At 44.1% G+C, this 13,324-nt stretch overlaps 1 protein-coding gene and 1 pseudogene across 1 annotated transcript; one reads left to right on the top strand and one right to left on the bottom strand.

The window, feature by feature from the left end:
- The first annotated feature begins 3,371 nt into the window (after positions 1-3,371).
- LOC136486726 (probable serine/threonine-protein kinase At1g54610) lies at positions 3,372-9,190 on the top strand (annotated as a pseudogene).
- A 757-nt stretch (positions 9,191-9,947) lies between these two features.
- Positions 9,948-11,326, bottom strand: LOC136484866 (glucuronoxylan 4-O-methyltransferase 2-like). Its single transcript, XM_066481832.1, has one exon. It carries the CDS (start codon positions 11,245-11,247, stop codon positions 10,228-10,230), a length of 1,020 nt encoding a protein of 339 aa, XP_066337929.1. The 5' UTR covers positions 11,248-11,326; the 3' UTR covers positions 9,948-10,227.
- Between the last annotated feature and the right edge of the window lie 1,998 nt (positions 11,327-13,324).

The raw sequence follows: 13,324 nt of genomic DNA, 5'->3' as shown, positions 1-13,324 counted from the left end.
CAATGGATTGACTGCCAAGAATCTGGAGTCGGTCACCAGCTAACCCATACTGGACCCCCATGAACAGGAAGTCAGGGCCCCACTCGGACTAGCTTGTTAACAGCTCACCGAGCACCATGATTCGTCCATCGAGGAAAACATGGCACGGCTCAGCCCCTCCATTTTATAAAAAATGCTTAAGAGAGGACGATCATAAGATGAGCTGACCCCTTGCCCGGACCCCTGCTACACACGAGGGCTTGAGGGAAGTTGGACTCATAAGGAGACCGAATACGCGGTCGCATGACGATGGCGGATCGATCGGATCCTTGGGAGGGATCAGAATCAAGAGAAATCTTTTCTAGGCCTGGAATCTCGCAGCTACTTGTTCCCAAGGAGTCTGATCACAACAGAAAAGGATCGTAACCCACCAAGGCATCCCACAGGCAGTAGATGATCGAAACCCTCAAAGTCCCTCCATCCAAAAAAGCCTACAAAGGAGTATCCTACTCCTCCGCATGCTCGGGGGCTACAGTCAGGTATTAGTATTAGGGATACCCAAAGAAGGGATCTAAGGACCACGGACGACAACTCGCCTAGATAATCAAGGATGTATTTCAGTCTTGACCGACCCCGAAGGGATAGTTTTTGCCTCGCCAGACCCCGAGGGTATAGGAGCCGTCTCACCCGACCTTGAGGGCACGGGGTCCGTACCACCCCAACCACTATGGGTCCAAGCATGTGGGTCTAGGTCAAGCCTCTAACACCAGAAGGGGCGTAGACACGCCTTGACATGACCTATGACCACGACAGGCCACGCCTAGGGGTTCCATCGCCAACAGTGATGGGTGTGTGAGCGCTGTGCTGCCTAATCCCCGTACGACCGCTGATAGGCACGTCGGTTCACCACACCGTCCATCGGTACAAGATGGAATGCCACGACCAGCTAATGACGTCAAGGCATGGCACCAGTGGTGAACAGGAGCCCAACATAGAGCCGTCCCTGTCACCATCTATAGCATCGGCGGGACTCACATGAAGGAGAAGAAGGACGCAACGGTCCTAGAGGGCTTCTTCTCCTTGATTCTCTCCCTCTTTCCCTCTCTCTTTTCTCTTTTTCTGATGTAACCTACATCTTCCCCTTCTTCTATAAAAAGAGGAACACAACGCAACACAAGACAAGGAGATAGGCACGAGCACATGGCTGGGCAGCTGAACAAACTCTTAGCACTTTTCAATCCTTCCACCAGAGACCTGGGATCCGCTCCCTCTCTCGCCCATCTGTAACCCCTACTACAGATAGTGTCGGTAACACGAGCAGCAGCAGACTAAATGTAGAGATGTTCTGCCCGAACCAGTATAATTCTTGTGTCCTCTGAGCACACCATCTGGGCCAGACTCGTAAACTAGAAATTTACTAGCCGGTGATCCGAAACACCGACAATAAGCATCAGGGAAGACAAAAGTAATGATGATGCAAGTGTGTTATGGGTAGTTAGGAAATGGGGAAATAACTCACGCTGAATTTACTACCACCGGTACACCAAACAATCGTGTAGGGCTAACGGCCATAACGACTATCCCAGTCAGCTCGGTGTTCCAAACGACATTGGAATTCAACCCCACTACCACCGCCGCATTGATGGTTTTCAACTACCGGTTTCTATTCTTAGGAGGCATCCATATTGGTCCAACCGATGGTGAAAGTATCACACCGACGCTTTTATCGCTACGGCAGTAAAAGTGGCGATAGTGATAAATCAATATGTAGTAGTGTTCCACCCTCTCCACTGTAGTTCACCGAGCGCTCGCCATTCCACCGCGCCGCCCTCTCATCTAGCGCTGGGGCCGCTCGCCTGGGCACCGCATCCGCCCGCCTGCTGACATCCCCCCCTCGCGCGTCGCTCCACGGCACCGAGCTCCGCGTCGACGAGCCTCTATTCTCTCAAGTAGCAAGGAGATGTTATGCTGAAAGCACATGTTGTAAGAGTATGTTTCAAGTGTTTTAGATGTTTCAGGGATATGTTGCAAGTGTTTCAGATGGATGTTGTAAAAGTAGATCGAGATGTTACAATGGTTTGTACACGTATGATGCAAGCGTTTGTTCTCAATATTTGAGACGTATGTTGCAAGTATGTGTATCTAAATGTTGCGTATGTTTCACATATATGTTGCAAGTGTTTTATCTATATGTCGTGTATGTTTGCAATGGTTTTCAAGTGTTTTTAAAGTGTTTTTGACGTATGTTTCAGGTGTTTAATATGTCTTGTTTTGTATGTTGCAAGTGTTGTATCTAGATGTTTTAAAAATAGATCAGTGTTGCACATAGGATACGTGTGGGAAGTGGTAGGTGGCGTGCGACGTGAGCCCGCTGCTGGGGCACTCGGTCCAAGTCCAACGCTGCTGGGGCGCTTGCTCGCTGCGCGGGCTCCTTCTCTTGCTGGCGCGGTGGCGCCGTCTGAGGTTAAATCAAAAAAAATATCCAAAAATCCAAAAGTCAAAAGGAAATGAATTAGTTAATTCAATAAAAAAGAAAAGGGGACTCGCACTTGATTTCGTTGCCCAAGCGAATCCCATTCAATTGTTTACTTATGGAATGAGTCCGTTGGAAAGTTCAATCCATTTTTTTTTTCATATAAATTTAGCCTTTTGTGAAGGATCTGTGCCTACTCTACTTTCCTATCTAGGACTTCGATATACAAAATATATACTACTGTGAAGCATAGATTGCTGTCAACAGAGAATTTTCTTAGTATTTAGGTATTTAGATTCAAAATATCAAAGGGGCCTATTAAGAACTTTTAAAATTGTAAAATAAAGATTAATAGAACCTTCCCGAAAGAAATCAGTAGCTGGGGTGGGTCCGCCCCTACAACTCATCAAATCTGCCTTCTTTTCTGTTCTGCGCTGTACATATTCTCAAGTTATGAGAAAGAATGGATTTTAATGAAATTTTTCATTAAAAAAATAAACGAATGAAGAATATTTTGACCTCTTATCTGATAAGCAATCAAAGCATTTGAACTGCTCAATGAACAATAAATAAAGAGCTAAGGTCAAAAAGTATTAACTAGTCCACTAAATCGGGGTATTTCCTTGGCCGTAGCTGCGCTCCGAATTCAATAAATCATATTTCAATACAAGGGATGAAGGTATTCCATTGGCAAGAACGAGTGCTTTCGCTTCCATTAGGATCACTTTCATCCGACTTTCCTTCACCCTCCTAGTGAAGTGTAAAAATGCCTAGTAAAATGCTATCTAGATGGAAGCTATCTTGCTTAGTGGATTTCTTTTTAGCCAGTTGCTTTTTCGCTCCGCGCCTTCCTTTACCCTGCAACTTGACTCTATTAAGTCCGAATGAAGATTTTCCAAAAAAAAAAAAAAAAAGTTTGCCATCCTTTCCCTGTTTAGCTCATTTTATTTGCCATGTTGGGCCGTTCATCGTCCTCACGTTGTGGCTCAGCACGGCCCGGTGTTCGCCGGTGCCAGCTCGGCCCTTTTTTATCTCGTGGCTTGGGCCGCAACTAACAAAATGCAAAGCGTCGCCACCGCCTGCAGCCATGAGCCACCGCACTCAGGGAAGACGAGCTGTCGCCGGAGGCCGGTGCTCCCCGGAGGGCGTGGAAGATCTGCTGCAGCTTGGATTACCGTCCCCGTCAAGTGGCCTGTTGCACCCGCAACATCCAATGGCTGCACTGCCGGTGTCCGGTGAAGAAGATCATCGCCGCCGTCGCGGATTAGTGACGGCCATAGCAGAGGGTATTCATTCATGGAGGCTTGTCCTTAAAGAAGCGCCATGGAGCTCGTAACCTCAAGATCCGACGCCGATGCTGTGGAGGTCACGGCTTGGGTAATGTAGTCCCCCCCGTTCTTATTCCAATGTCTTCTCCTAGAATGCTTGATGATAGTTTGGTTGACTTAATATACTGTATCTATGTATCTATAAAAGGAACAGAGAAAACTAGAAATAACGATACAATCTAAATTTAGCTCTCGAGAAATCCTCACCTTCTCTCATTTTTCCCTGCTTGCTCCGAGTGCTGTGCGGATAATTTATTTTCCCTCTTTTTTTAGATAGTGATTTATTTTCCCTCTTGAAATTATCTGTACTTTTCTTTGTTAGACTAGAAAAGGGAGAAAAGCTAAAGAAATCTTGAAACAAGAAAACATATCATGGAGCAGTTAACTCTAATCCAACTTCTTTTTTGCATATTACTTTTCCCACCTTTCTCTCCTCCATTTGACGATTAGAATGGAGAAAGGGGAAGGTGGGGAACATTGTTCAATTTTTGCTGCCAATATATTTTCTTGAAAGGAAAAGAAGAGCAAGGAATCAAGTTCTGAGGTAAATCCTAATTGTCTTGTTAGGAAATTGCAGTTTTCTGTTATTGCTATTAGCCCATTTCCCTTCCTTGCCTCTTTAGCTTGGGATTCCAGTCTAATGCTTATGGATATCGATTGGTCCTGTTTTGGGTTTTCTACACCTCGTGTTACATGTTTTTGGCTGCAGTGAAGAACTTCAATTGTATTGATCATGGTGAAGAAAATTATTTCCCCCTTTATGTAGCCCCAATGATGCCTTTGAGCAAATATAGTAGAATCACAGGAATTGTCTGTTCCAGACACAGGCCATAGAAGGTGAGATTTTTTTATCCATCCTTGCCTGAATTCCTAAGAATCTTTATTTGAATTCTGGGTTGTGGAGATAGAGCTGTACAATTTGTGGGTGGCAGACAGACATCAGTCATTGTTAACTTTCCATCTGTACATCTAAATTTTATTCAGTTCTCTGAATTACAATTTAATATTGGAGTTTCTTGTAATTAGGTTTTTCCCCGCTGAAATTACAAGTAAATATCATTCTGGACTCTAGAATTGCATAAAGACCTCATTCATAATTACTAGTTTGGAACTTTGAATAAGAATTTCATCAAGGCTATTTTCGGATCAAGAGTGCCTGGCTTCATGCACTAACTTCTGTGGTAATGAAGATATTCTCCAAGAATCAGCTGCAAAGGTTAATACAGATCCGATGCATTCAGTCAAGTGGAAGGGCATAAATGTGCTTCTAAGCCACCTTTGTCCTAAGTGTTCTAAAAAACATGATAACACAACTTCAGGAAGCCAAACCACTGGATGCACATGTTGGCAATGGTTCTTCACACCGTCTACTAGTAACGATTCTGCAACTGTAGCAACTGCCAATGGTGGAAATACTGAAGTGCTCACTTCTCATCCAGAAGAAAATGGTTTTGCTCCTAGTTACAAGTTGGACAATGAAGAGACGTTAGTTCCAGCTGTTGGCCACCATAGGAAACCAAGCATGCACCATAGACTGAAAATATGGATCAGCAGTGGGCATAATGGCATAATAGGAAAATATGGGAATAAGTTGGAATTGGGTGTCCCCCATGTAGCTAGGCCATTATCAGATGAACATGCGAAACCTGGATGGCCAGATTGGCTCAAAAATGTGGCACCAGAGGCAGTACAGGGTTGGTTCCCTCGGCGACCAGATTCATTTGAGAAATTAGACAAGGTAAATTGTTAATATGGTGATACAAGTTGCTTAATCTGGTACTAGTTTTCAATGTTATTACTTCTTGGAACTAACCTTTTCTGTTGTCCTTCTGTTTTAACTATTTAACTTCTTTTCAATTGCAGGTTGGACAAGGAACTTATAGCAGTGTCTACAAAGCCCGAGATCTTAAAACTGGCAAGTTTGTCGCACTCAAAAAGGTGCGTTTTCTCAATGTGGAGCCTGAGAGCGTGCGCTTTATGGCTAGAGAGATTCTTATTCTACGGAAACTCAATCATCCAAACATCATCAAGTTGCAAGGGATCATAACATCTTCTGTTTCACAAAGCCTGTATCTTGTATTTGAGTACATGGAACATGATCTTGTTGGTCTTGCTGCGACTCCAGGCCTTAAGTTTACTGAGCCACAGGTGATTGTCATACTATCCTGGTTCATTTGTAAAGGTGACATGAACTTAAATATTTTCACATGAATCCAGGTCAAATGTTTATTTCAGCAATTACTCAGTGGCCTTGATCATTGCCACAGCAATGGAGTCCTGCATCGGGACCTAAAGAGTTCCAACCTCTTGATTGATAACGATGGTGTTCTGAAGATTGCAGACTTTGGTCTAGCAACCTCATTTGATCCTGACAATCAGCAACCACTGACTAGCCGTGTTGCAACATTGTGGTACAGACCACCTGAACTTCTTCTCGGTGCCACCAAGTATGGCCCTTCTGTGGATTTGTGGAGTACAGGGTGCATTTTTGCAGAACTGCTTGCTGGCAGGCCAATCTTGCCTGGAAGAACTGAGGTACAGGCAACTGTTACATTTTTTATGATACAGGATAGGCTATACCAGTATCTTTGGTTACACAATTTTACCTTATGCTCATTTAGTCTGTATTGTGATTTCGTCAAACAATGTTATGGTAGGTGGAGCAACTTCACAAAATTTTCAAGCTCTGTGGATCACCTTCTGGTGACTATTGGAGTAAACTGGAAGTACCACAGACAGGGATGTTCAAGCCCAGCCGCCAGTATAGTGGGTGCATTGCTGAGACATTTAAAGATTTTCCACAATCAGCTCTACTTCTTCTAGATAACTTGCTTGCACTACAACCAGATGCTCGTGGAACAGCTGCTGAGGCTCTCCGAAGTGATGTAAGTTCTACACACCTTTTACTCATCACTGTTGACTTTTTTGTTGGTTTGGAATATGACATGCAACAGCTTCTGAAGTCTTGTTTGTTATTTCAGTAGTTCAAATTTAATGATACCAAAGCACTTAAAGTTATGGCCTTGATTGCAGTAGAGCAACAAATAGGGCTCTAAAGGACACTAGTATTTGGACAGTTATCCTCCTACCACCAATGAGGCTCAGTTGACAATTTCGAACCAGATGCTACCTTTCCCAGTAAAGAATATGTTTTCCTTTCTATATATGCCTAACTGTAGTGAAAGTTAGATAGTTTTCGTGAGTTTTTAATGATTACTGCTGAAATAATAAACTCTATTTATGCATCAATTAGGAACTAGTTCAAAAGTATGAAGATAAATCATATTTTTCTCGAACACGCAGGAGAGCTGCGTATCGTTATATTAAGAAAAAAAAGGGGTAAAAACCCTTACTATGAATGAAATTAGTCAATACTTTTCCCCTAAAAGATTAATTAATGCTAACTAGTGTGCCTGGTCACTGAGCTGAAATTGCCCTGTGCTTGACTACCAGTCGAAATATGTTATCATGTGAAGTGCAAATACTTGCTTCATATGGAAGTTTCGGTTGCTTCCAGGGGAAATTTACAGTGGTTTCTTTCTGTGATTTTCTATCTAGTTCAGAGGTAGTTTATCAAAACCTAGTCTGCGTCCATACAAATTGATCAGCTGTCTGATATTCAAAGGCATCCTTTTGAAGATTTTGTACAGCACCTAATGCATGGATCCAAAATCTGTAGTTTTTCAGGAAAAAACCACTTGCTTGCAGCCCCTCAAGCTTACCAAAGTATCCCCCAAGTAAAGAGTATGATGCTAGACTTCGAAGGGAAGAAGCAATGAGGTACCATTTTTCCTAATATTTTCTTATTGGCTTCAGGGTGTGCGAGGTTGCAATCGAGAAGAATTATTGGTTGTGTTGATGTACTGTCTTCTTGTCTCAATAGGAAAAGAAAGGCAGCTGAGAGTGTCAGTGGATTTCGATCTGTCGAAACAGATGGAAATCCTTTCACAAGCGAGAAAACAAAGGTTGCTATGATTAGACCTGAATCTGCTGATGCAAGGAATGAAGTACTTGGTTCTCAGAACAGCAACCTGGGATCGAAGGGCTCAGTTGTGGTAAGTACAGTACTTATTAAATACTGATTTTACATACTGTTGTACTCGACGGAAGAATTGTTGTTGGTATCATTATATTTTCCACTTATTATTTCTCAAAGTATTTTGTTCTGCTCTGTTGACATGGTTATACAATTTCCTTTTTGTAATTCTTGGGATTGGTTAGTTCCAGAATTCAGTAGATACAGAGGTTTTAATGCTCTGCGATGATGTGGATCCTATGCTACCTATTGTGCTTGTTTATGTAATAATCTGCAATTGTTGTATAAGCTGAGATCCATAGAGTTTGCGTGGACATTGCACATATTGACTTATTTTTCTACTGGAACAAGATAGCTGCTTTGACATTACATCAGAGTATTTTTGGTGTTTTTTCTTTGTCTACCATTAACAACTTGTTTGCTATACTTCTACCTGATCAGAGGTACAAGGGCAAAAGCAGAATATATCAGCACTCAGGTTCAATGATTACAGCAAAAGGAAACATGGAGCGGATGCTCAAGGAGCATGAAAAGAATATCCAAGAAGCAGTGCGCAAAGCGCGCCTCAACAAGAGCAGAGAGTTGTGAAGCAGGTTGCTGAGGATAAACTGTTGACCGTACTGGCATTGGTATTTCCATGTTTCGACTCATGCTGCTCCGAAACCATATCAAAAGATTAATTTGCTTTTGCGTTGATTCAATCCTGTGATTTTAGGAGATCAACCACCTTAGCTGGATTGGCAATTTGGCATGGAGTTGCACTGCAGGTTGTGCCCAGCAACTTCTGAAACATCACCCACTTATTGTTGTGACCTCTGCTGCAGCGTCCTTCTTCCCTGAATCTCCGAATCAGTGGTAGCCTGGTAGGAGAGGCCGATGGTGTGGTGCTCTAGATCATTTGAAAATTTGGCACAGAAAGGCCTTCGACAGCCGCTCTTCTGCTGGACAGACCGATTTGTTGCAACTCTCTGGGTTCCCAGGAATCAATATCCTGGTGCAGCAGTCATATACTTAATGCAATATAAGTTATTATGCCTGTCACAGGGCAAGTGCTCCTTTTACCACACTCCAGGTGTTTGTAAATTGGTCCGGTTTTCTGACCTTGCAATATGAACAGCGTGTTCGTTATCCAAGCAATTGTGCAAGATTTTGGGCTCCACAAGTCACAAGAAGCAAAACTTGGAACTACCATTTTGGCTGCAAAATTGAGCTTCCATTTCCCACAAATCTTTTCATTTTTAAAAATACTATGAATCAAACCCTGATCTGGTAGCAAATCAAATGAAGAAGCAATGGTTTCTAGTTCCATGTTCTACAAAATGTTGAGAAGTCATTATTATGAGATCACAAGACTTTTTCTACAGCATTTCTCCAATGAAACCATTTATATTAAGAGTAAACAAAAGCTGTCGGCATATCTGACTTTACTAATTGTCTCATTATGTCAGACAGTTTCTTCCCTTGGAAGTTATATTCTTTTTCAATCGTTAGTTACAACATCCGAGAAGCTGTTGTGATCCTGTCGTATATATTTATCTGTATTCTCGATTTTTTTTTTTGCAAATTGCACGAGTACACGTACGTACACTCACCTTCTATGAACATAGGTATGCAAATCATACCCCTTTAAGCACCTCCGAAAGACCGTACTGGCACATCTCGAGACTGATGAAGTCACCACTAGCGTCTCGCTGTCGACGGGAACGTTGTTAAATCCTGGAATAAATCTAGAAAAATACGAGTACCCGTGCCAAGTCGAAGACTTAAACACAGATAGGTAGGTTTCACCACAAGGAACCTAACCATCTGAGCTAGGCTCTGTATTCTCAGATTTGTGTGTGCAAGAAGAACAAAATATAAATCTGACTCTTGTGCTAAGAGAAAAAGTAGATTGGAAAAATGAGCTAATGTGTTGATGCTTGTTGTAGATGTCAAATGTGGTGCTTATATGGTGAAAATGATTTCTTGTGAAAATTTGTTCTTGGCTTGTTCAAATAGGCAGAGTTACCTCTATCACCAATCCCACTTCTTTTCTTAATATTTGCCACAAATCCTTTCATTTCACGGAAATACTCTGAATCGAAACACTGCAACGATGACAACTCAATAGAGTTCACAAAAAGGGCTTTTATGGAATGTCCATTTCGTCATCCTGGAGTTCATATATAACTCCAGATCGCATTCCCCCAAGGATTATAAACAAACACCGACAAAATAAGGAGAAAAAAAAAACGAAAACGAAATCACACATACACCAGTCACAGCGTGAAATGCTGTTTCACCAGAACGAAAAATTTCTGAACTTCAGATTAAATTTATGAATGCTTATTCGATCCCTAAGACTCTTAACTCCTGCAATAGTAGCATATATCAATTAGGAGTATATCATTATTAGCATATTAATGACTATCTCAAGGGCAAAATGGCATGGCGTCCTTGTCCCTGTGGCTCGGAATGGAGAAGTGCCGGAGCCTGCCAGCTTCCTCCTTGAGGTACCCCTCGCACAGGAACACCCTGGCGAGGCTCTCCTCGGCCGTGCCATCCACGCCGTGGACCAGCACGTCCGTCTCCCCCGTCCCCGGGCGCCGCGCCCTCGCCGCCACCCCGGCGGTGTATATCGCGCCCGGCACCGGCGCGTTCACCACGATCACGTCCCACTCCTCCTCGTAGAACGCTGCCGGCAGCCCGCGCGGCGCCAGCGCGCACGGTGACTGCTCCAGGTGGTCTGGGGCGAGAGGTTTCGCCGGGGAGGCGGCGGCGGCGCAGTCGGAGGAGTTGCGGAGGGCCACCAGGAGGAGGTCTCCGTCGGACGGCGTCGTCATCGTCATGGCCTCTTGCTGGAACGCGACGGTGTGCGCCTGGAGGTCGATGCCGGCCGGGTGCGCGGCGCGGGCGGAGGCGATCCGGTCGGCGTCGGCCTCGAGGAAGAGCGTGCGGCCGCCGTGGTTGAGCGCCGCCCAGAGCGCGCTGTCGGGTCCCAGCCCGAACACCAGGAGGCCGCACGGCGCGCGCCGCGCCAGCACGCGCGAAGCGGCCCCGGCCTCGACCTCCGTCTGCCGCGGCGTCTCGTTCGACGTCGCGTAGTGGACCAGCGCCTCCGCGACGGACGCCGGCACCTTGCTGGCGCACTCTTGTTGTTGGTGGTGGTGCTGCTGCTCCTGCTGGTCATCAGCGTGGTGGGCGTCGGCGACGGCCGCGGGCGGCGTGGACGCGGCGGCAGGAGCAGCGGTGGCGCCAGCGGCGCCTGCTCTGGCGCCGCGCAACGCGGCGGAGTGGAGGGTGCGGAGGGTGAAGACGAGGAGGAAAGCGGAGGTGGCGGCGGCAACGAGGAGGGCGACGCGGCGCGGGGTGACGTTGTGCTTGAGCTTCGCCTTGGCGGAGATGAGGTGGGTCTTGAGCTTGGCCTTCCGCGCGTGCATGGGGCTCGTCATCGTGCTCAGGAGCACACTGCACACTCCCTACTCTGAGCGAGGATGTGTTCTGTTTTTTAACCTTTTTGGCCTTTCGAGTGCAGTGCCTGCCAACAGTTGTGCATTGGGATGGCAATACTTTGGTTTGGACTTTGCATTGGTCGATGCTTCAAGATTCAGCAAAACGTCGTAACATCAGCAGCTGGTGTGTGAGGTGGGTCATGAGGACTAGGCACCTAATGTTTGGTGCGGCCGTGTGGGTTAGTGAGATCTTTACCTGGAAATACAAGCAGCAGCTCCCCAAGATGATCTCCTATCGCTAGTACACAGAACGGTTTTACTGTAGATGCTTTTCGTCCCCGTTCTTCAGCGGTACTTTTTAACGAAATAATAGTATTTTTCTCTCACACGAAATCAGCATCGGCATCAGCTAAATTTCAGCAAAACGGACAGGACCGGCGCTTTTGCTGGCCGCTAGTGTAAAATCAGCAAACTCCAAAAAAAAAATACCGCCCGCCCGTGTGAAATCAGCAAACTTTACTAATGCCATCTAAGAACAGCCACTATAAATATTTACACTCAATTTTCTTAAGAAAACCACATTGTAAATGATTTCTCAGAAATTGCAGATCAGGCTCAAAAAATAGCAAAAATATATATTTTTTCGCGAGAAATACAACATATGCGGTTCCTAAGATTCAACTCAACACCTCAAACCTCGCGTCATACACCCCTTACCACTACACTCCAAAGTCACTTATGACTTAATAGCAGAAATATTCCCTTAGTATTCACTCCAACATATTTTGAAAGCCTTAAACGGATTAATAAAAAAAGCTACAAAGTTGTAGATCTCCAGATTAATAAAAAAAGCTACAAAGTTGTAGATCTCGTCGAGATCTGCAACTTGCTTTTGATCATTTTCTCATCCGAGGTCATTTGAGAAATTCAAAAAAAATTAAAACTATTAATCTTAAAACACAATTTTTCGAGCCCTAAATGATTTTAAATAAAAGGTTATCAACTACAAAGTTGTAGATCTTTTCGAATACTAAAACTTTTGTTCAGATCATTTCTCCATCCAACATCATTTGAAAACATCAAAGAAATTAAATTATTTATAGTGACGCTAGCTAGGTTAAAAAAACCGTCATTACTAGCAGTAGACTAAAAAAACAGTCAGTACAAATAAATTTACAGTTTAGTGGTGTGCTCTTGGAAACTATTCTTTTATAGTTTGGCTTCGTTTTCTATTAGAAACAAGAGTGTTTTATTGATAACGTATAATATAACTAGAAAAAAAATAAAAAGTCTAGAAGATTGAAAAAAGACTATATAACTAATCTGAACTTGGATGTTGGTCTACTTAACTCACGGACCAACAAATTCCGGTATTTCAATCCTGATCTACCAAAACCATTTACTAAGCCATAAATGGTTTTCATTGGAGGCTTCGATGCTGAGCATCTATAGGGCCCACATGTCAATGCCACTGCAACACGGGTCCACCTGTTAGCTACGATATCCTTCAACCTTCTATCATCCTCTTCAAGTATCCCTCTACGTGACCTGCCACGCCCTCGTCGACAAGGTCACACGAGGTCAAGTGCCACTGCCACCGCATGCCTTCGCATCGTTGACATTCAGCCTGTTCGTTTGTTGGGTTCAGCCAGAGCTTATCAGCCAGCCAACAGTGTTTTCTCTCATAACAAACCAGCACCAGTCAAGCTTATCAGACCCGATTATGTGCCACCACAAGCCACCACCCGTGCTGCTGTCTTTGTTCTTTTACACCACGTGGAATAGTGTAATTAATTAGGATTTTTGTGTGTCATGCTGTATTGGCGTTTCTATGAATAAAACTCTTACGTATATGCCTTTAATCCAACCCAAAGCTCGCTTATTTTACGAATCGAATCCAATAGTTTTTTTCCTTTCATGCACTGGCATGTGGGTCCTAGATGTGCATAGAGGTGAAACTCCAAATTGTTGTTTTTAGGTGAGAAGGCAGAATACCTGAATTTTTTTAAATTAAGAGGTGAAGTATACCACATAAGATACGAATAGTATCATGGAGAAATAAACAGTAGCATGAGAG

The sequence above is a fragment of the Miscanthus floridulus genome, chromosome 10 (genome assembly GCF_019320115.1).
Source record: "Miscanthus floridulus cultivar M001 chromosome 10, ASM1932011v1, whole genome shotgun sequence".
NCBI lineage: Eukaryota > Viridiplantae > Streptophyta > Magnoliopsida > Poales > Poaceae > Miscanthus > Miscanthus floridulus.
The sequence above is the reverse complement of the archived record's forward strand: the minus strand, read 5'-3'. Positions and strand labels throughout refer to the sequence as shown.